This window comes from Eublepharis macularius, chromosome 1 (genome assembly GCF_028583425.1).
Source record: "Eublepharis macularius isolate TG4126 chromosome 1, MPM_Emac_v1.0, whole genome shotgun sequence".
In the NCBI taxonomy this organism is placed as follows: Eukaryota; Metazoa; Chordata; class Lepidosauria; order Squamata; family Eublepharidae; genus Eublepharis; species Eublepharis macularius.
Window position 1 is genome coordinate 192,881,858 of NC_072790.1, and position 24,046 is coordinate 192,905,903.

General features: G+C 43.6%; 2 protein-coding genes across 4 annotated transcripts in view; one reads left to right on the forward strand and one right to left on the reverse strand.

Moving 5' to 3' along the window:
• LOC129331472 (uncharacterized) overlaps positions 1 to 8,226 on the reverse strand; it is a 34,791-nt gene extending 26,565 nt beyond the window's left edge. For both annotated transcript variants that reach the window (XM_054982047.1, XM_054982045.1), the window contains exon 1: positions 7,879 to 8,226. The gene's annotated coding sequence lies outside the window, so the exon portion shown is untranslated. The remainder of the gene's footprint in view (positions 1 to 7,878) is intronic.
• LPGAT1 (lysophosphatidylglycerol acyltransferase 1) overlaps positions 6,586 to 24,046 on the forward strand; it is a 120,136-nt gene continuing 102,675 nt past the window's right edge. Inside the window, exons 1-3 of one of the 2 annotated variants that reach the window (XM_054982026.1) lie at positions 6,586 to 6,860; positions 8,437 to 8,660; positions 9,845 to 10,112. In XM_054982026.1, the coding sequence (XP_054838001.1) occupies positions 9,875 to 10,112 (238 nt within the window). In that variant the 5' untranslated portion in view covers positions 6,586 to 6,860; positions 8,437 to 8,660; positions 9,845 to 9,874. Of the gene's footprint in view, positions 6,861 to 6,945; positions 7,018 to 8,436; positions 8,661 to 9,844; positions 10,113 to 24,046 lie in introns of those variants that run through there. The other variant, XM_054982032.1, reaches the window with a different exon arrangement.

Here is a 24,046-nt window from a genome sequence, read left to right on the forward strand (position 1 = left end):
CGTCTCTGATCTTCACCACCACCACAATTGAAGCTCCCTGTACCACATCAGACAGCACTCTACAAGCTTCCTTGACCATCAGGAGCAACTTGGGGACTGGGGGGGGGGCACAATGGGTTGCAGTGAAAAGGAGGAGGCAGAGAAACCCCTTTGCACAAGAGAAATTTTGCTTGTATTTCTCTGGATATGATCTACTGCATGTTGATTTTATTGTATGTTGCCTTGAATCTGGAGCAGACCAAAAGGCAGGATACAAACAGAATAAGAATTGTATATTATTATTATATTAACGATTATATCCAATATAATATTTATTAATTTAAAAGATCAAGGAATCATTAACAAAAATGTGATATGTTGTGATCCTCCCTCTCCACAGTACCAAACAACCTCACAACCATACATTAAAGAAGCAGAATCAAAACATGCCATAAATCAGTATGACCATGGAAGATATGATTTAATTTGCATAAAAATGACTACTTGTGTTCTTTCTCATCACGCTTTCTTCCTCTCTCTTTTTCAATGAATTAACAAGCTGGAACTTGTATTTCAGCAGCTGTACAATTAACTTGCTGTAAACACACCTGATAGTTTTGTGCTTGTGTCTTGGTAACGGCATAAAATTGATTGTCTCCTGTATGCTTGGTATAGGCTTTGAGCCAAATCTCACTGTCAGCTGGAGGTTTTCCTATTACTATCATAATCAGTAAATATATTTGTATTTTATTCAGGGCTTTTTTTCTGGGAAAAGAGGTGGTGGAACTCAGTGGGTTGCCCTCAGAGAAAATGGTCACATGGCTGGCGGCCCCGCCCCCTGATCTCCAGACAGAGGGGAGTTTAGATTGCCCTCCGCGCTGCTCGGGGGCACGGAGGGCAATCTAAGCTCCCCTCTGTCTGGAGATCAGGGGGTGGGGCCACCAGCCATGTGACCATTTTCAAGAGGTTCCTGAAAAAAAGCCCTGCATATAGTAATGAAATGCGTAGCATTGTCACATTGTGCATTTCCCAACTATTCCCTGGGTGGCCATTGATGAAGGGCGTAGTGAAAAAACACATGATGTGATAACATCATGACATGAATTTCATTACTGTGTATACCATGGAGAGGAGGAGGAACTTAACATATCCTTGGAAAATATCTAGTTCTACCCTGTGACTCCCGTTTAACAGATTGGGAACTGAAGTTGAGAGAGAGAGAGAGAGAGAGAGAGAGAGAGAGAGAGAGAGAGAGAGAGAAAGCATCTTAGCCAAGGCCATGCAGTGAGTTCATGGTTTAACAGGTATTTGGATTCAGTTATTCCATACTGAGACTTTTACTTATTGTACTTTTCTGATATCTACCATTTACAGCAAAATAAAGCTAGGTTTTTGCAATACCACTATGGAAGATGAATGCCTAAGGACAAGGTTGCTAGTGGCAACCTTAGAAATTGATTTAAAAGCAAGGGGAAGGATAGCAAATGTTGCTGAACTGTTAAGAGTATAGATGTTTTGGGAAACTATATATAGTTCTGGCCATTCCATCTCAAGGATGATATCATAGAACTCAAAAGATGCAGCGCTGAAGCATTGTTTGTTTGCTTGCAGAACAAATGGCACGAGGGAAGGGAGGATATGATGACACAGTTTATACAGTTATGTCGGGTGTGCAGAAATTTTTCTCTCTTAATGCTAGAACTCTTGGTCACCAATGAAAGAAATTCTGCATCAAATCATAATTAATTTATGAACTTATTTGCCACATGGCACTGTAACAATTGCTAGATCAGATAGCTTTAAAATGAGATTAGACAATAGCATTGTTCGAGCAGATCAAGTAGGAGCTAGAGGCAGGGTAATTCTCCAGTTCTAATGTTTTTTTCCTCTTATGAAGTTCCTGAAATTAGACTAGGGATAAAATATTGTGAATTACAACTTCTACTACAAAAGAACTACAAAGCTGTTAGTGGCAGTTTAGCTAAACATGAGATGTGAGATTCATAGCTCGCAATCAAAAAGATGAAAGAGGTTTAGTAATTGCCGCATAGTGTTTCTTGGACACTAAAACAATAATGTCACTAATAAAAAGAAGGAAAAGATTCTTGTGGCATTAAACTTCATATGTAAGATCCTGCTTCGTCTGCACTTCAACTGCACTAACTTGTAGCACAATGCAGATCACATGGATTTCTTATGAAGCAGCTTACAGCTGACACTGAAGTAACTCACAGGGATAATCCTGGGTTTATTAGGGATATGGCAGTGATATTACATTCAAGACATCAGCTGATAAATTCTGTAATTCATGTTATTCTCAAAGAATATATTGACACTACCTGTATAATATTTATTTAATTATATTTTATCCTACCCTATCCTACCCTTAAAGGCTCAGGGCAAGTTTGTAGCAAAGTAAACAAAAGCACTCTTTTAAAAGAATGTTAGGACCCAATAACCACTTGGCTATTCCTGAACACTAAAGCAGGGGTCCCTCCCTAATCTTTTAAAATTTGTGGGGACCTTTGGAATTCTGACACAGGGTGGTGGGCACAACCACAAAATGGCCACTGTGGGAGGTGGAACAACACACACAGAAGCAGCCCAATTTCAGGGGAGAGAGGAATAATTTTTAAAAATACACTGGGAAGGAAGAGCAAAAAAAAAAGAATAAAACACTGTGGTGGCAGCAACCACTGAAACATTATTTTAATCTGCACAGCCAATCAGATTTCCAGTGACCAATCAGAAACCCTGCTAGGCAGAAGCCCCACTTGCCCCCACCCACTTTCTAAAAAAACTGGGCAGGCATATGGAAAGTTGTTGACAGGCACCATGGCACCCATGGGCACCACACTGGAGACCCATGCACTAAACGTTTTCCCAAAAAAAGAGATTTTCTAATGCTTCCAAAAGACACTTAGTCTTTGCCAGACCTCTAGCAGAAAAGAGTTCTTCTAAGTGAAAATGGTGCTCCATGCTTCCTCAGCATGAAGACTTAAATTGAATTGAAAGCACCATTGAAAGATCTTGACAGACCACGATTATAAGGATGTAGGATCCAAATGGTTGAGTGGTTTTACATGTTAAAACTGGCACCTTGAATTGTGGGTATTGTGAGAAGCTACTGTAGATGCCAGACTATATAATGTATTCCTTGTGACCATGTCAAAGATATAGGCTGCAATCCTAAAAACACTGCAGAGTATTCTGGGGTATGTTCTGGGTGCCAACTGACTTAATGCAGGGTACTGACCAGGCCTGTGGGGCTCACTTGGGCAAAACACGCCTAACACTCTCTTGTTGAATGTTGCAAGGCAAGATTAGTAGTAGTGGGCCCACCATTACTCATTGTCTCATTGATGAAGGCTTGCCCACAGTTTGAATCCCACTGACATAGATAACAGAACTAACCCAAACGGTCATGGTCAGACTGTGAAATGTGATACCTCTTGAGTAGCTAAACAAATCATGCCCTAATAGGTAAGCATAAAGTTGCAATACTTTATTACAAATTACACCTGAGAAGAGGAGCCTAGGGCTACATGTCTCAAATCTGATTCATTTTAGAGGTTTTATGAGCATCTGTTTTTTCTAGAATACAAATGGTGAACATTGGGTATAATCTAGGTCTGACTGTTACATCACCAGAGATGTTGCTGCAACCCAAACTGTTGGTTCTTTGTATGTTGCTGCATATGCATGTCTGGATTTCTCCCATGTTTGCCTTCACTGGCTCTATTTCCCAAAGCAAAGTTAAAGATGCAAAACAGTATATTAAAATGCTTACTGCATTAAGGCCAAACTAGATGTGACAGGGCCAGCTGTCAGAGCATGTCTATTTTTTTTTTACACAAAATGGAATACAACCTAAAGCACCCACCACAAGAAGTATTTTTCTTCTGGCTTACTTCCAATGTTAGCAGTCATGCCCTTTCTCCTTATTAAAAGGGCAGCTTATGAATATAAAAATATCATAAGCCCTTTCTTCATGCACCTTAAGCACATGGCACTGCCTGGCCAGGCAGGGCAGATAACAACCCCGGCTGGAGTTGGAAAATTACCAGAAGGTGGAGTCAGGCTGACTAGCTGCCCCTCTATGCTCCGGAGAAGCACTTAAATAAAACAAAAGAGGTCTTCTAGGAGTTCCTCCATATCGCATCTACACCCTTTGGTACCTTCCTCACCCCTCTGCTTCCTAATCTGGGCTATTCAGGGACCTGATATCTCCTCCTATCAGGCAGTCACAGGGCATCAAGAACTTTTCTCACATATTGTTCCTCCCAGATATGCTCAATCAAACCTTTCCCATTTTATTGTTTTACCTCCAGACAAGCCATCAAGCTATTGCTTCAGGGGCAGAAGACATAATTCTACCCCAGCGTACATTTCACACTATACTTAGGCTGCCCCAAGCCCTATGCCGTGTGCTGGACCCATCCATGCACCTTCAGATTACATCTGAGCCCTCTCTTCCCCATCTGTAAGACACTCGCCATCCTCGCTACTACTTCTTCGGACTTTTTCTCCCTTTACGACTGGTAAATATCACCCCATCCCAATTATTCTTTCCAATTCCTGCCTGTTTTCTAGTTAGCTCTGTATGTATGCTATGTGTTTGCTCTTTTTGCTCTGTTAATAAACCTTTTCTATTGAACACCCACCTGTTTACTTGAGAGTTCTCTAAGGGAATGATCCTGGTATATATTGGTGGAGATCCTGCAGTTACCCCCTCTCAGTGTATCTCCTTGAATGCTAATTCCCCCAGCTCACAAGGAGACCTCTCATTTAGGACATGGGATGGGGAACAAGCATTTCAAATATCCAAGTACAGCATGACAAGGCAAGGGAAAGTGGTAATTGTTAGCTTAGCTCCCTTTACATGTGTGGCTTCATTTCATGTAAAAAAATAGGCATGCATCCATGAATGGGACAGACCTGTTAATGTCTACTCCCCATCACATCTGGTTTGGATCAAAAGCTAGGACGAAATATCTAAAATGGGTAAAATAAAATGGAATGTATTATATATTTTGGCTTGTGCTGAGGTATGTTTTAAAACTATGGAGCCACATTTAAACTGTATCCACTGAATTGTGTGTTAGATTCCTTCCCTGGCCCTGTTCTGTTTATCTTTCTGATAATGACCTGAAGGAATGCCTCTAGCTTTTGCAGTGCATATTAGTCTGGTATTTAAAGAGGAAATCAGTGCGGTCATAATTGCTTTCTTCTATCCTGTCCATCTCCTTTTTATATTCCTATTTTAAAGAACAGTAAAGAGAAAACCTCATGTGTCTGCAATGAAATGAAAGCTGAACAAAATAAGAATATTTGGCTATGATTGTGTGGCTATTAAACAGCAAGGTGTGCATTTTAAATCTTTTAAAATGGCACTACAATGAATACTCTGAACATTGGTAGGCAAGGCAAAAGAGAATTAAAATTGCCTCCTTTTAGCTACCTTTGCACATAAAAAGCTATTTAATGACAATATTTACCATTGTAAATCTAACAATGACAATAAATTTTTAAAGATAAATCATACAGTATAATAAAAACTACAGCATTATACTCCTAAGATCGTATTTGAAAACATGTATTATGTTTTCCCTAGAACTTGGACTATTTATAATCAGGCAACACAGTAAGGTAAGCACACAGAATTAATTTATTTAACTTGCTTCTCTTTGAAGGTTTAGGACAAGAAAAAGCCAGATGAAAACAAAGCACATTTAAAACGTTAAAACTGAGGTAAAAATAAAATTAACCACAGCCTTCCAGTCAAATATTATAAGGGTTACTTCAAATCAGCGTTTGATATCCAGTCCACCACTTGCTGGACCCAAGACTCCTCCAGGTTCCTTTTCTGTCCACCTCTCCCATCTCTGTGCCTAAACCCTGTGTACGATTTTCACTCACGTCCTTTTTGCCCACTTTGTCAGTCCCACCCTGGCACAGCTCACAGCTGATTGACCGCTTCTTCCTTCTTTCGGTTGCACGCCTCTGGGCTTCTTCCTGTTCAGCTTGACAAACTTCCCCAGCCTCTGTCCCTTTCTGTCACCAGTACATAGAGACCTCCCCCCACCTGCTTCAACTTTCCTCAGATTAATTTATCCATCTTTCTTTTCGCCTCTTTTTCTTGACTAAAGAGTGCCGAAATAAATTTTGTTAGTCTTTAATGTGGCTCCTATGTAATTTCCTACAGAACAATCCTTTGGAAAGACTAGACATCCGCCTGTGTTCCTGAATGCTGCGGAGGCCTTTTAAGCGACGTTGTGTGTGACTGACAGCGTTGTTGGTGATGCAAGGCCCTACACAGAGCCAACCATCCTCCCCCCTTGCCTGTGTATTTCCTCAAAATCGCAGGGGGGGGGGCTAAATCACTTTGCATTTTAATGGATGCCCTATAGCTCACCGCTTACGCTTTCTGAGGGGAAATCCATTTTTCTGACCTATGCGACTAGCTCGCATCGTCCTTTCCGGGGTAGAGGAGAGGGAGGAGGCCTACGGAGGCCCTGCCCGCCGGGGGTTTGGCTGACTGGCGGGCGGAGTGACGGGGGACGAAGCCCGCCTGCTTGCCTAGGCTCGTTAGAGGGAGCTGTTGGCCGGAGGGAGCGGCGCTTGCTGCAGTGAGGGACCCGCTCCTGCTTCTCGTCGCCGCTTCCACCTCCTCGAGAGCCAGAGAGAGAAAGCGAGACTCGCCGAGGCGAGTTACCAGCAGCTGAAGGAGGCGGCGAAAAGCGGTCACGGCGCAGCCTCTGCCCAGCAATAAAGGCAGGCGAGGGAACAGAGGGCCCAGACAGCCTCGGTCGCGCCTCCGCCGCTATGAATCTCGCAGGCTTCTCGGGACCGGCTTCGAAAACAGAGCCGGCCAGGAGGAGGTATGGAGACCACCATCCCTGCCTTTCCTTGAGAGCAGCGGTTATCCCGAGGGCGAGAAAAGGCGCCTTTCTTTGCGGCTCTCCCTCCTGAGGGGAAACGGAGGCCAGGAGAGCACTCCCCGCGCTGCCCTTGAGAAGATCCCCCCCTCTCAGGCCGGTATGGAGTCTAGGCGCCCGTTCTCACTGGCGCTCTCTTCAGGTCTTGCTTTTTATTTTGCACCGCTAGGCTCTCCCTCCTCAGCAAGGCTGAAGGGTCGCCCCGCCGGCTGCCGTTGCCGGGCGGAGGGGAGCGATGGCTCAGCACAGACTGAAGGCGGGCGCTCTGTTGGAGGTCTCCGGGGCGTCATTCCCCGTTAGTTCCCTTGAGAGCTTCTCCTCATATCGAGGGGGGAAGTAAAAGGCTCCTGTGGGGTGTTCAGGTTTTTTCTCTCCCCCTCTCCGTGAACCGAAGGGCAGAGTTGCCCTCTGGCGCCTTTCGGAGGACCCCCCCCCCGTACAGGTGGAAACTAGTTGTCGCCCCTTTGATGCTCTTGGAAAGCCCCCCCCCCTGTTTTGGAGCGGAAGGGGTGACAGTCACTCTACTGGTCCCCTTGAGAGAACCCCCGAATTTGCAGGGGGGCGCTTCAGTCTCTGGGGCCGTTTTCTTAAAATCTTACATCCGAGGGCTGAGGAGATGCTCTTGATCGGAGAATAAGAGGCAATCTAAGTTGGACTCTTTCTCCACTATGAGCGAATCTTTCTATGTGTCCTGAGGGGAAGGGAGCTCAACTTTTGCCCTTGACTATATTCCTTGTAGGAGGTTTTGGGGTGCAGTTGAGATAGGACTAGCAGCAGCCTGAGGAGTAGCCCCATAATCCCACCTACGCCTAGAGCTGGGCATTTAGGTCGTCGTTCCTGAGAGACCTTTGGTCAGCTCAAGATGCTTGGCGGGCATTTCCCTTAAGATAACTAGATAAGGGAAACTCACTTTGGGTCTCTGAGACTTTTGAGGGTGGAGCGACCCGACCTCTCCCGTTACCTTTCGTGGGGAAGAAGGTGCAGAAGAGCAGCAATCTGCTTAGCCCGCCACTGAATGAGTGTCGACTGTCGAGCTTCCCCTTTCTTGGCTGAGCCTTTCGTCACTTCGTCCCCTCTCCGACTGAAAACAGGTCAAAAGGGAAAGCGCCAAGCGGAGTCCGGGAGCCCTCTGCCTTTCCCCGCTTGCAGTATCGGGTAGAGAGCCCGCAGAGCTCGGCCTCGCAGCAAGTGGAGCTCTTGTGGCCCTTTGGCATTGACCCGCCTGGCCGGAGGTCTTGCACTTCCTCCCCGCTCAGTTCCACGAAGGGTGTGGGCGACACACCCGCCTCAGGGTGGCGGCGGCAGGAGAGCCCAGCCCCTTCTCTTGGGGCGGGAGAGAGAAAGGCGCATTAGGCCCTGCAAGCCGCCTCTGGAGGAGGAGGAAGAGGAGAAGGAGGCGGCGGATTCAGCCGCCGAGCGGGACGAATCGTCTCGCTTGCGCTTCCCCTGGCAGGGCAGCAGCCCCGACGTTGATGCCGCTTCCCGCCCAGTCACTCCCATCCCGTCTTTCTCCCCGCAGGCAGCTGCGGAGGGAATAGGGAGCCGCCGAACGCTCCGAGGCCGTTCCGCTGGGGCCAGGCCAGCCACCTCCGTGTCCATGAGCCCGCCGCCTTCCCATCAGAGCTGCCGCTACTGCCGCCACCTCTTTCGCCAGCAGCCGCCGACCCGAGCACACGCCTCCGCTGCTGCCGCTGGGCCCAATTCCTCCGGACCTGCCTCCTCCTTTCCTCTGCGCAGCAGAAGGTGAGTGAACCAGTCCCGTTGCCTGGGCTCAGCCTTGTGATTCACCAGGCTCCCTCTGCTTCCCAATGATTTCCCTCTCTCATCCATAGTCCACCAGCGTTTCTTCTCTACATTCCCTTCCCCTTTCTCTTTAAACTTCCCTCCCCTTTTGACTATCCATATCCCATTAGTAATTCTTCTATACATTCCTTCTCCCCTCATTTCTTTGTGTTTTGCCCTACTTTCACCTTTATCTATATCTCTATCATCTATATATATATAGTCCAACTGTGATTTGTAGCCTAGACAAGCAATTCTAGTTCTTAAGATGTTCTCTCTATTAATGTTTGCATATTTGCATTTCAACCCCCTCCTCTTGCTAAACTTGATTGCAAAAATATTTGTGTTCTCTTTTAGAACTATAGAAGAGTAGAATATCTCTCAGCTGTTGGTGTGTCCTATAACAAATCACTCATTCCTTTGTGGGGAAAGCAAGGGGAATTCTTTTCCTCAAGCTGACTGTCCTTTGGTCACATTCCATTTTGGTCTAAGCAAAGAGTGTTTTTCTGCAATTACCTTACAAGACTAATGATGTACTCATCATATAGTCTGTTCACTTGGTTATATAGTGTCAGTAAGGAAAAAACAATCTCTAGTTCATGGCAAAGGATTTTGTGAGATTACCTTTTAATTCACATAATTTGCAATTGACACTCATAATTCTAATTTGTAGCACATGGTGAATTTTTGGTCCCTTTTAAAGTAAGATTAGTTGCATTCTGTGTAGCAGGTTAGGATGAAAGGCTAAGACATCTATTTCAAATCATGTTGGGAAAAATTATAACTATTAATTGAGGATCAGGTTGTGGCTCAGTAGTAGAGCCACATACTTTGCATGCCAGTCCCCAGCATTTCCAGTCAAGGATCTCGGGCAGCTGAGTAAGGCTGCTCATCCTGGAGAACTGCTGCCAGTCAGGATAGACCATAGTCAGCTAGATGGTCTAATGACCTGGTATAAGGCAGTCTTGTATGAAGATATTCATATATGATGGGCATATATGTGAAAATAGGCTAGTCCTTGGCTAAGGTGATTGAACAATTTCAAAGTTCACAGCCCTTTGTTTAACATAAAACCTTTTAGCTGTTAGTAAGAAGAAAATGATGTTCTTTGTGCTGAATAAATCTCTCTCTTTCTTATCCTGTAGGAAAAGACTACAAACCCCAGTGTGAAGAGAATGGCTGTGACTTTAGAACAGGCCCAAAGGGCGGTCTGTGTGTTTCTGAAGTCATTCTTAAGATTTGGCTTCATGGTTGCTAATAACCTTGTTGCTATTCCGTCCTACGTTCTATATTTAATAGTACTGCAACCTCTCCGATTGTTGGATAGTAAACGGTTCTGGTATATTGAAGGAGTATTATTTAAATGGCTTTTAGCTATGGTGGCATCGTGGGGCTGGTGGGCAGGATATACAGGTAAGAGCAATTTACTTAAATTAAACATGTATACAGAAATAAACCTGTAGGCCAAAGTACTGTTATAACTGATGGATGTCTTTTCAAATGTTTTCATGGGTTCCTCTGTGTATGTGTACAATATATGTAGAGCTAAACCATTTAATCTGCAATCATATACATTTTTCTTTTGTTTAAAATATTTACATCCTGCCTTTCCACTGAAGTGTTAATGCAGCTAATTAAATGAGTTTCAAAGAATAAAAGCACAAAACAGTCAATAACAAATTACCAATTTAAATTATGACCAGCTAAAAATACTGAAATGCAGGCAATGTGATGCGTGACCCTTCTCCTTCGAAGTCATACTTAAAATTGTTTTTGTTTGTAGCTTAAAAGGAAGGGGAAGGTGGGTTTCTCAGGGAAGATAATAAGAACTGAATAGGATTTATCTTACTGAGACCAGGATGTTTTAGAATCTATTAAGCCCTTGAAAAACTGGACTGAACTTAAAACTATTGATGGTTTTATTATTGAGGCTGGTGGCTTTAGAACTTCTCCGTTTGTTTGTTCTCAATCATTTTTGCTGAACAATTGTGATGGCGTGAATATGTTTTTTGTTTTTATTATGGAGGGTGAAGCAATACCCAAGATATGACTGTAATCATACTCTTTATGAAATGTTGTGTGCCTGTGCCCAAGTATTCCTTATTTAATGATAGCAAATGCCTGTTATAGCAGGTGGGCGATGGAGAGGGTCCTCTATAATGTAAGACAGTTAAGTTTAAGATGTATTGGCCTTCTCATAGCGCTTCTCTTAATAAATACCATTTTCGTCCATCTAAGCGGTATGTGGGGTTGGCAGGTTTTGCTCTTACCATGATGGTGCCCTTTTCCTCCCATGTGAAAACTTCCACTTACATGGGGAAAAGGGAGAAGTGTATATTCAGAAATACATTTGGAATGGAGGCTGACTTTATTCTGTAACAGCTGTTTTTCTCAACAGTGCCATTCTGAGCACAGTTCTGCCCTTCTAAGCCTGTTCGCTTCAAGGGTGTAATTCTTCTTAGGGTAGCTCTGCAAGAGTGTTGGCAATTGCAGCCCTTCTACAAGAGGTTTGACAGTAGAGTCTACAAACCTGTCTATATATTTAATTTTCCATTTCTTACTGAGTATAATAGAGATAATATGAACTGGCTATTAAATGGCTGTGTTTATTATGGGCAGGAGTTCTTTGGGAGATGGTGTGTGCCTCCTGAATGATACTAGGAAGATAGGACACATTACAGCCATCTTGAAGGTTTCATTCCTTGTGAACAGCATCACTCCAATATTCGGGAGGTGGAAAGTACCTTTTGCCCTCACCTCAGCATTGCCCCTAGTTGCTGTACTTCCCATTTTTGTCAGAGGAGCAGATGGTAAACATTGTTGCATGAAAGTAAACGTGTAGTGAATTGAAAGGAAAATTTTGAAAATCTTCTGATGTCCCAAATGGGGCATCGTATGATTTAGCATGTTTATTTAGTTAATGCCAGTTTAAAAGTACTCTCATGTTAATTTTATGTCCCAATAGCAACAAATACTTGAACTGGAATATTTGATTAGGAAAAAATATCAAGTGTGGCATAAACGTTGTGTTCAAAGAAATGCAAAGCTTCATGTGGACAGTATTGGAATAATACTTAAGAGAAATTTAAAGGCAATATAGCATGTACTTACTCTTACATTGTTTATATTTCTGTAATAATAGAGTCAGTGTGCTGCAATGGTTAGAGTGTGGGACTAGGATCTGGGAGACCCAAATTCCAATCCCTACTCTGCCATGGAAGCCTGCTGGGTGGCCTTGAGCCAGTCACACACACTCAGCCTAACGTAACTCACAGGGTTGCTGTGAGGATAAAAGGGAGGAGGAAGATAAAAGTGGAGAAATGTAAGCAACCTTGAGTCACCATTGGGAAGAAAGGTGGGGTATAAATGACATAAATTAATAAATATAAATAACTTTAAAGAAAAAAATGAAAGGATTGAAAACTGTTGACACACTAATTTTAGCACATCCAAAGATCTCTCTTTTTTTCTAATGGGAGACCCAAAGCATCTGACAATTCAGGAAAAAATAAGAACAAACAACCAGGAAAGGGGAGGAATCTGAGTGCCAAGCAGGTCTACCCCATCTCTCTGCTAGCCAGTCTTCTTCCCAGTTCTAGCCCAGTGCTTGACTTTGAGCCAAGAGCCTCTGGGAATGCTTACCTGTGAGCAAGAGCAGCAGAGAACAAATTCAGCTTAATGTTATTCAGCTGCTGCTAGTCACCTAGCTAGCAGGATCTTCCCTAGCTCCTCTACTGCCATCTGTGCTGTGTACGTGGTTGCCATTCATCTATTTCAACACTTTAACTCTTGCATGGAGGTCATTGGGATATACTGGTTTGACTGCACAATTTTTTTCTGGCATCCTTCTTACTAATAGCTGACTATGAAATATTTATTGACTTTCAAAATTTATAAAGTTGTCATGGTCACTACTACTACCGTTTGGCTGTTTTTGTGATGGAAGTGGAAAAATGCTATCAGATCTTTATATTCTTACACATCTCTTTTCAACAATGGTGTTGTGTCTACAGAAGATATTCCATTTAAAATTCTTTTTATTTCTTTTAGTCAAGGGTTCATCTGTAGATCTTAGGTACAATAAGGGGGATGGTCCCACTCAACTGTGATTAAAATCTAAAACTCCCTATCTGAAGCATATTTGCAAGGAAGTTCAGTTATGTCTCCTCCTTAGTCATTTTGCTTTGAATTGCTTCTTTTTTTTTTGGTACTGGCACAGAATCAAGTAGAACTTAGTTATCAGCAAAGTGGAGTAAGAGCTGATGGTCTTAAAATAAGGTGGGTAATCCTTATTGCGTGCCATTCTAAGGTGACTTATTTACTGTATGTATTCTCTAATCCATATTTAAATTTTCTTGGTTCTATGGTATTTTCACATAGAGTTTACACTGATCAGTTAAGTGAATGTAAAATAACTAAATGCATTCAGTTTCTCTTCTCCATTTTGTCTAATGTTCATGTGTGTCACAATTCTAGAATGGGTTCAGTGTGTGTTTAGCTATCACTGATGAAAAACACCCCCAGGCTTGAAAAGTTCTCAAGTATTACAATACTGTGAGAAAAGCCCTCCCAGTTAGTTTTAGCTTATTTGGATACTGTTGTTTATGTTCAGATTGTAATAGTGTCAAAGAAGTTTATTAAAACAGTAGAAGACTTTCAGATGAAGCCTTCATATACAGCTGAAATATATTCTAGTGAAAGAGAAGGATTTTGATGCTAGGTATGTGAAGATAACTGCTATAATGGTGAAGTTAATCACCCCATTTTATTACCTTAGGGATCCAATGTACTGATAAAAACTCTAGTTAAAATTCAGTCAAGTTGTTCTATCATAATGAGGTTGCTGGTAGTTCTGAAAATCTGAATTAATTTAGAGACTTTCTTGTTGACTGCAGTGTGTGTTTTTTCAATATATGTTTGAATAGTGTTCTGTGATCTTTATGTATAGTCTATCTTTAAAATAGTGACAGACTGATAAATGTTGCATTGTAGAAATCTGAGCTTTCACTTTATAATATAAGAATTATTTATAGTACATACTTGGATTAGTTTCTCTGACAGTAGAATTAACACCAGTAGTGTCAATAAGATGATGTTATCCCTTGGTTTAATACAGTGTGTGTAAAAAATTGTTGAGTATAGGAAGTTGCATTTGTTTAGCAACCCCTGCCTGTAACATTTCTCTTTTGTATGGGTGTGCAAAGAAGGTGAAGTGCATTTTTCCTTCTCCATTTTCTCTAGTAACTTTTTTCTAGAATACATATATTAGACAACTTGAAAAATGTATTCCTTAGAGGAAGTATTTGTTAGTTGGGAAGCCTAATCCTAAGACCAGACTTCACGTCCGCACTTGTACATCGATGCAACAGGGGCGCTCCTCTGCTGCTCCCAATGGACCTTGGGGGTGAGACTCACAGCGGTGCCTGAGTGCGGCAAGGTGAGGCGCAGCTGCTGCCAGGAGCACCCGCCCACCGTTCCCCTGACAACCCCGTTCAAACCAGCCAATGGCCACACTGCTCCCCTGACAGGCAGGTGAGGAGCAAGCGGTGGTGCAGCCAGTGGGGATGCCACCATCCCGGCTGCCCACCAACAGCCACCCCATCAGGGAGCAGGCATCCCTGCCGGGGAGGGGGGCAAAGGTAACAGTGACAGTCCGAATCAAACACTCACCCTCTTGCCCATCCATCCTCCATTTCCAATGAGGGCCAGGTCGGTGCACCTGCAAATCCTCCCCGCCTCCGCTGCTATCGCAAGAAACAGGCTCCCCCTCCCTGAAAAGTGGGACCAGAAAGCCTGCAGCACTTGGGATCACCCCCCAGGATCCGGAGAGGTGAGTGGGGTTTTTTCAATGAGTGACAGGAATGCCCATTGGAAACCACACAGGAGGCCAGAGTGCAAAGCGCCCACAGACTTGCAGCGGCACCATTTGAACACATCACTGTATTACAAAGATGTGAGAATGTGGGTTGGACCTCGAGAGCCACGTCCCGGTCCAGGGGTGACCCCCCCCCAGTGGACTGACAGCCCACAGGAGCAGAGAAACTGGTCCGGGGGGCTGCCTTCCACTCTCTCTCCATGCCAGATTTCCCAAGTCCATCTCTGCTTCTGCAAACAGTGAAATGGAGGGTGGTCCATCCTCTCAGTGGAGGAGCCCTGGAGATCCCAAGATGTTGCTCCACATCCCCCACCTCCTGGTAGCAACTTCCTCTTTCCCCTCTGCCTGGTTTATCAGACGCCAGCAGCTCAATCTGTCAGAGAATGAAAGTCCTCAGTGGAGCCTCCTCCCCGCCCTGCCAGACATTCATGGGCCATACTTCAATTCCCACCCCACTGCCTGAAGTTACATTGAGGGGTGGGAAGGGGGCAGGGAAGCTGGACAGGGCACTGCTTGACACCTGCTCCTCCTGGCAGCAGAGCCCACCCCATCCATCCAAGCCCCGAGCCAGGAAAAATTTGCAGGGATGTGTGAGAAGACGTCCCAACAGGGAGTTGGGGGCGGCGGCAGCTACTGTCAATATCAGGGGAGCAAGCAAACAGACAGCAGTTTCTTGTTTTTCAACACATTTTATTAAACTGGGAAAGGTGCAGAGGTTCTCTAGACGTATTTCCTACCAATGTGGCCGAGCTGCAGGCTGCCTTGGTAAACTGCTCCCTGAGCTATACCTCAATGGCACTCGTGGAGGCTTATGGGGGGATCAGACAGCCATGCTCCTTGGTCTCCCGGACAAGTGGCAATCTGCCTGCAAGGGAAACAGACACATGTGTTGCAAGTGACCAAGGCTGGTGTGCGGCCAAGGCCAATCTGTAACGTCTGGGAAGGTGTCCATTGGTTGAGAGCTGTGGCACCAGCTCCACAGGTGCAGCTTGCAACCACATGATGCATGACCCTCTGGCAAGACAGTGCTGTGCCTTGGGATGATTTTATCCTGTAAGGGAGGAAGTCAAATGGCTGAATACCTTCCAGCAACAGGGTGTTATGAACACCCAGTCAACCCGACCACTTGCCGCACTTCCTCCTCTACTGGGAAGGGCCTCAGCTGAGGAAGTCTGAACAGAGCACCCACATGGGTAGGCCCCCCCCCCAATTGGCTGTGTAAAGAGTAGTTTTCTAGGCAACTGCCTCTGTGATAGGCAGGAGCTGCCGCCACTGCCCCCTCCCCCGCCGAGCCTTAGCTGAGCGCTGGCGGTCAGGCGAGTTCAGACGGCAGCAGCTGGCACAAATCAGCAAGCTGGATTAGCCACCACTCCATCTCCTTCTTACCTGTCAGTGCTCCCTCACTCCTTACTGAGCTGGAACTCGAGTCAGATAACCTGCAAGGGGACTTGGGTGGTTATTGTTAGTTAGTCAGACATTCTGGACTTTGCCCTTCTTCCCTTGAATGAGTGCAAAATTCTCCCAGTTTTCCCGTTACGTCCCCCCAGCGCACTCATGACCCACCACCGTGAGTACCTATTCTTCTGCCTCGCGCACAAAGTCCCCGTGGAAGGAGGCTGTTGGGCAGAGCCCCCGGCCGCCGCCCACATACCTGAGTTCATGAGTGGTGCAGCTGGAGGTTTTGTAGGGTGCGTGGGCAGGTGATTGGGCACGGGGAGGGGGGCTCGCCCACCCTGGAAGTGCACATCGATTGGTCCACCCAGTAGTTGCCATCCTATGCCCTGTTCGGGCCAGGGAGTGGGCACAGGGAGAGGGGCCCAAAGTTTTCCTGTTCAATGGGCCCCTATGGGCTACGCCTCCTTTTTTGTGGCGTAACTTTCCCCTGCTGCAGGGGGTGTTTCCGTGCCTGGGGAAGCTTAGGAAGCTGACTAACTTGTGGCCCGCCCCCTGCCCCCTCCAGTGCCAGTTCAGGGACTTGCACCTCATTTACATGTTTGTACGGCAGCCTGGCGTGGCCATGGGCGGCACCTGCCCACCAGCAGAAGGGGAGGTTACGCCCATGTAAGTGCAAGTTGCGCCCACGTAAGCCTTAGTCCTCTTCCTATGCACTTTCCATCCCCACACTTAGAATTGCACTGAGAATTTGATAAATATTAAATATTCCAGAAAATCAAACAAATTATGTATCTTGAATTATTTAGGAATGGGTCCTAAAGTGTAATATCAGCTCTCTTCCTTTGCATCTGTATCATACATTTTACAGCGATGGCATCCACTAGCAATGGCACAAGCCTTTGCTTACCTCTGGAGGTGTCAACATTTATTTACAGTCATATGCTAAAATAGTAATTGAGATTGTGATGGGAAGTTCAGATGACTGTTTTCTCACTTCCATTTTCCATTCCTGGTGAGATAAAATTTTTCCACATCTATATATTTAAAACAATTAAACCCCAGCTTTGTGGTTTTACATCTCCTAGACAACTTACATTCTTTTAAAATAAACAGTAAAACCCAATATGGTACAAAAATAAAAACATCTAATCACTTAAAACATGAACCACGAAATCATCCACCAAATAAATCATTTTGGCTTGGTGCCTGGAAGTCAGTAAAGTTTGTGTCATGCTAATGTTTTAGGGGAAGATACTCTAATATGGTACCACAACTGAAAAATGTTCTTTTTCCAGTTGTCAGCAGCCTGATATTTGAAGGCATTGTAGCTTGGAGCTTCCAAAATCACATCTTAATCTGCAGTCAGATACATATGGAGGAAAACAGTCTTTTAGATACCACGGCCCTAAGTGGTTTAAAGCTTTATGGGTCAAAACCAGCACTAATATTAAACAAATGGGAATTCTCTGGCAGTTATAAAATATCATCAAATTATATTCAAAACTCTGAATCATGGTAAACAATTTTGAGTATTGAGTATTGTGAACCAGCTGAAATTTTTAAAGACAGTGTCACATACAGCTGTCTTTTACGAGGAGGGCACAGCTAGCACACCAATCAAACTATGGTCTATTCTACTTGGGGCTGTTTCACTGGTTCTGGCCCCATACAGATGTATCCTTTGAGTTCTGCGTGCACGTGCCAAAATACCCCAATTTGATCTCTGAACAACTTCCTGGACTTCTGCTTTCTGCACTGTAAAAGGCTGCACCTGATACAGAAATGGCCTTTCCCTAGATTTTCTACAGCTTTTCTCCCTGTCCATATACCCCAACTTTTTTCCCCATGCACTTTTTTTTGAAGTGCAGAATGTTTTCTTCAGTGTAAGCCCTGGTTCTGCTTTTTGGCTTTTCTTGCATCCTGATTGGTTGAACAGCAATGTGTACACCCTTTCATTCCCCTTTCTTCCCCCACCACACTCTGCCCTAGTTGTTGTGTATTGTGTGCGCATGTTAACCGGCAGTTAACGTTGGCAGTATCGTCTTCTCACAACACAAAAAGTTATCAGGCAAAAAACTCTATCTGAAAAAGATCTTTGTTTTCCCCAGTATTTTAATTTTTAAAAAGTTGCACTATTGTTGTTTGTGGGGGGGGGGGGAGAGCACTATGATGGCTAACATAAAAACTTGGCAAAGAAGCCTGCCTGAAACGTGCTCAGTATTTCAAAAAAGGTTCCCACAGAACACCTCAGCCAATCATAAAACCCTCTCCTAGCGTTTACAGTATTCCAGTGTTGTTACATGTACTGAAAACACACAAAAAATCCGACAACAGCAAAACCGCTGATGTGTTGTGTTCCCGCAGAAAGCCCACAGCAGAAATGGTGCATTTTTTAGTGCAGAAAAAAAAAACAGACTCCACTTCCGTTCAACTTCCTCAAAATGCAGAATCAAAGTAATAGGGGGCCAGAACTGACAAACTGATCCGATTTTCAGGGACTGAATACCCAGAAAACCTAATGTAAAGTTCAGCATGTGGAAGAGGCCTATGCTACTTTATACCATGGAAGTCACTTGGTCACCCAGAATAAGGTTGGATCTAACAGTACTCCCGAGCTATGACAATCCTCAGCTTTTGGAGACACTGCAACCTCCTCTAAAGTATCTCTGATCAGCTGAACTCTGCAGTGTCAGCACCCTCAAATGTGTAAGAATTAAACTTCAGTTTATTAACCCTCTGATTCATTAACATAAGTACCTGTTTAGCATTTATTGCCATTTTTGTCACATGCAAAGAAGTAGTTTCTTGAGGCAATTTCATGTAGATGATAAATAGCATGACGTAGAGGACAAAATATCACAAATGTTTATACACTCTATATGGGGAGAACACTGATGCACTCTGTCTTGAAGACTGTCCAGAAGCTACAGTTGGTAAAGAATGTTGCAGATTTAATTTAATTTATTAAATTTCTAACCCACACTCCCTGTGAATGGGCTCAGGGCGGGTAACAACATTGTTAAACTACAATAACAATAAACTGTATAAAATTAATAATACAATACAAAGTACAAAACACAATTTAAAATCATATACAACAGCAGTGAAGATAATTAAAACTATACACCTCTTTAGCAATTGTAGGGGGTAGGGCAGGCAGATCATAGATGTTTCAGATAAGCAGTGGATCAGGGCCACAGCAGAGAGGCAGACTTGGCCAGACCTCAACCACTGCCTTCTCCTATTTAAATTCATAATTTTCATAGTTCCTACTTCAGGTACCCTCACCGTCTGAGGCTAGACAGGTGGCAACGTGAGAAAGGGCTTTCTTGGTCATGGCATCTAAAGTTTGGAACTCCCTTCCCATAGAGCTTGGTCTTTATCCCTCTATTGCTGTCTTCCACCTGTGAGTGAATATTTTTTTCTTTTGTTTGGCATACCTCCAGTAACTGTTATTGGCCCTCCACCATGGTTGTCTTGTTATGTGTGTTTGTGTGTTTATCTGTTTCTATTGAATTGTTTAAATATTTTATCTATACTTTATTTTTAATGCTGTTTTAATATTTTAAAGTTGAAATGTTTTGATGTTTGCCTCCTTGGGAAACCTGTTTGGGTGGAAAGGCAACATAGAAATGTTTTCAACATAGAAATGTTTTCAATAGTTAAAAAATGCTATAGTGCAGAAGTGAAGTCCACAGCCTGCATTCTGAAACCCTGCCCAGTAGGCAGAAACATAATCAGAGGAGTGGGACATCCTGTGTTCAGTCTTGGCCTGCAGTCAGTAACATCAAAAGCTGCTGAGAGACCCAGGAGAATCAATGTCTCATCTGCATGCTGGTGCAGGTTGTCAAGGCAGGCAATTTCCATGCTGAGCCTGGACCAGAACCCAAACTGAAATGGATTAACTGTTGGCTGGGTAGAACCAATGGAGCCTAAAGTGGAAGCACCTGTAGAAAGCTGAATTTTGAAATGGCCTAGGAATAATGGTGTATTATGGTTTTCAGTTTGGACTCTTGCTCCTTGTTTCTGAGCCTTGGTCATTTTTTAAAAAAAACTAACCTCTTCTGTCATGTGTGACAGAATTCTTTTCATGAATAGAATTATTAAATTCTCAGAATGCTTAAGAAACAACTTCTATAGCACAGATAGCCCAAATGCCTTGGGGGTATATGCTGACTGCGGTGCTGAAGAGACCTAAAAGAGTTATTATCAGCAAATGTAGGAGATTCTACTCAAAAGCTAAATGAGGAAGATAGTTTGTTTGTATGAGCAGAATTTTCTGCTTTTCTGTCTGTGGTACTTTCACTTAGTCGGCATGGTTTCTGATGTATTTTTGTGGGTGAGAGATGACACAGTTGGAGAAAGTATAAATAATGTGTGGCTTTTCTTTGTCTCCTGGAAAAGTCTACAATAAAAAGCAGGCATGAATATAACCATGTTCCATTCAGAATATGTCACAATATAAACCTGTGCCAATTCTCAGCTTTCTCATTAATGTAAGGCTTGATAAACCCCAGGTACCAGCTTGCCATGGCACCTAGAAATTTTATTATGGTGTCCAGTAATTTTAGCAATGATTTTATTGTTGTGTGTCTCAATGAGATGTACAAAACTTATTTCACATCATAATATGTTTTATTGTATGGCATAAAATACATGTGCGTGAAGTTCGAGTCATTGCTTGTTTATATGTTAACTTTACACCATCCATTGGTGGTGATGGATGAATTTGTTTCCTAGCCAGTTGCTTTTCTATACTGGAGCGAGTATTCCAGTTATTTTGGTTTTTTTCATTGCTGTGATTTTCTTTCTTACTTATAAGCTTCCTTTTCTTTACCGATTCCGTCAACAGACCTTTTAGAAATATAAAATTGAATAATTTCTATTTTAATGCTAGTTTCATATTTTAATTTTAACCAGTAAAAACATGTTAAATGTGCATAAAAGGGTACAATTACCCTTTTCTCTGGAATATAGAGATTAGTTGGTTGCTTGACAGTATTGCTCCCAAATGTTCTCTATCAGTCTGCAGAACCCATTCAGTTCTTTGGTTTATTGAGGAGTTAAGGATAATGAACAAGGAGGCTGACAAATGGACAGATCTTATGATGATGGTGACAGTCCATAGTCATGCTATGTGGCAGTGATAGTAACAAAAGTGTTTATTTCTCAGCCACAATTGTGTTTGTGCAAAGCTTTCCATAAAAGCTCTTCTGTTTTCTGAAGGGGCTGCTTCATGTCTTTTTCTGATAAGACTAATAAAGGAAGGTCTGTAACTTGCTGTGATGTGTTTGCTGGGAATTTTGAAGACAAAACTTTCATCATATTCTGGACTAGTAACAAGGAGGGGCTGGCATTGCCACCTACTTTGCTTCTAGCTGGGTGAATGGCGGGCAGGCATTGGAACCTGCTCCACTCCGGCAGGGTGAAGGGAGGATGGGCATCACCACTTGCTCAGTGCCTGATCATGGCTGGGTGAATGGGGGGGGGCGACATTGCCTCCTGCTCTGTGCCTGATTCTGTCCGGGTAAAGGGGGGGTGGGCATTGCTGCCTGCTCTGTATCTGCTAACAGCTTGGTGAAGGTGGGAGGGCGGGCATTGCCACCAGCTCTGCTCCTGATTCTAGCTGGGTGAAGGCGAGGGGCAGGCATTGTCGTCTGCTCTGTGCCTGATCCCAGCTGGTTGAAGGCGGGGGGGCAGGCATAGCTGTCTGTTCCACGCTTGATCCCGGTCGGATGAAGGGGGGCAGGCATTGTCACCTGTGCTGGGCCTGATGCTGGCTGAGTGAAGGGTATTGCCACTTGCTCCTCTTCTGATCCCAGCTGCGTGACGGTGGGGGGTGGGCTTTGCTGCCTGCTCTGAGCCTGATTCTGGCCTGGGCTTCTTGCTGCAGCATGCTCTCTGGAGGTACAGGCTGCTTCATCTGTGCTGTCTTCCACAGCAACGCCTTGTGGAGCTGCACCAGGGTAGGACGTGAGTTGTCAGGAACATGCTTATTCTTTTATATAGTAGGATAATTAATTTGTAGCCTAGTTGAGTTGCAGTTGCTTGAGTGAATTTCAGTTATTACAGCTCTAGGATGTGGACATTGCTTGGAGACAGATGATCTACTATTTAAATTCTCAACCATTGTTAATCTTGGATTTCACCAGCAGGTCAGGAGGGAGCTGCCAACTGGGTCTAAGCAGTTTCTAATGCTTCTTTACAGGACGAGAAAATTCTCTCTGTTCTGAAAATAGTTTTTTTGTACCCAGATGACTTAATCAACTACTAATTGGTCGCAAATATCCCCTTCTTGAGCAAGATGATCAAGTGAGTGGTAACTGCTCAGCTCTGGGGGTAATTTACAACAAATCTCTGTTCCTGCTGTAGACCCCCAATTTGTCATGCTGTTCCAGAGGGTTCCCTGTCCCCCCAGGAGTAGCATTTTGCAGAAGTCAATGAATTGCAGTGATGGGGGCGGCAAGAATGTTCTGTTCCCCTGACAGAAGTACCTTGTGTGAGTGGAAAAAATAGTCAGAATCCAACCCTAGATTTATTTGGCTGAGAAAGATTTTTAGATCCATTTCAAGTTTGTTTCCGGCCTTGGAAATAGCCTTGGTTGTCCTGACCAATCAACTTTGTTGGGAGAGAGATGGCAACTGCACTCTGTTAATTCTCCTGGACCTCTTGCTGGCCTCCACTGTCATCAGCCATGGTATTCTTCTGGATTGACTGGCTGAGATGGGGGTTGAGGGTGCTGTTTCCTGTTCTACTTCCTTTCTGGCTGGGTCAGATGATGATGGCCCAGGCTAGCATGATTTCGTCAGGTCTCAAAAACTAAGCATGGTTGGCCTTTTTAGTACTTGGTTGGAAGACCACTACAGAAGTCAGGGTCACTATGCAGAAACAGGCAGTGGCAAACAACCTCTGTTCATCCCTTGCCTTGAAAACTCTATGGGGTTTCTATAAGTTTGGTTATTTCATGGCGCACACACAGATGAGGCAGGAGATTAACCATTGCTTAGTAGTAGTAAAGGGCTGAATAGACAAAAACTTGATCCAGATAAGACTGAGGTACTGTTAATCAATGATAAAGTGAATGGAGGATTATGGAGACAGCCTGTTCTGGATGTATGATTTGGACACAGCAATCTGTGATAGGATCACCTCCTGAACCCTGGCTTCCGTTGGTACAAAATACAATTCTGGAATGCAGAAAAGAGGGCCAAACCAATGTAGAATCAAGGAAGAGAAGGAAAAAAGCACAGTGGGAAAATAATTTATTTTACTTGACAATTCCAGGGGACTAAGAAAAATAAAAATTCTTTTCCCGCTGCACCATCATCCCACCCCCCTTCTCTTTCTTGATTCTGCAGAATCTAATAGCCAGATAGTTACCTGTGTTTGGTTACAGAAATCACGTCATGCCCATTTTAAAAGAACTTAATTAGGTACCTGCTTGTTTTGAGGCCCAGTTCAAGGTGGCATGGATAGAACCAGGATTCTTAAAGGGATATCTTCTACCACATGTTCCTGCCTGACAATGAAGATCTTCAGATCGGGACCTGTGTGCACCTCATCTTTTAATGTAAGATGGGTAGGTAAAAAGAGGAGGTGGTACCCTGTCAACTGAACTCTTTCTAGAAACCCGGAGAAAACTTACCTTTTTGCCCAGATCTTTGGATGAGAGGTTTTTTCCTCCTGTTGTTGAGTTGTGGTTCCATTTTTTTAGGTGGTTCCTTATTTGTATTATTAAATTTAATTTTCTGGCCCTTTCAAATTTTGCTTTATCAGATAACTGATTTTTTAAAAAAATATTGGTGGAAGTTGTGTCATATGCCCTATAACTCTTAACATATAAATGTAAAATCTGTCATACAATTTGGTTTTGATTGAGGTACCTCACTATTTTGCATGAATAAGAACACCAGAAATTTTTGAACTGTTTGAATATTCATCAGGTTATTTAAATGATTCATTATTAGTGGTTGGCTATTGTCAAAGTATTTTTTAAACTGTCGTACTTAGTTGGAAATTAATTTTCTATATTAATTTTAAAATAACAAGGGTTGGGCGAGCTACTAAATCCATTCTC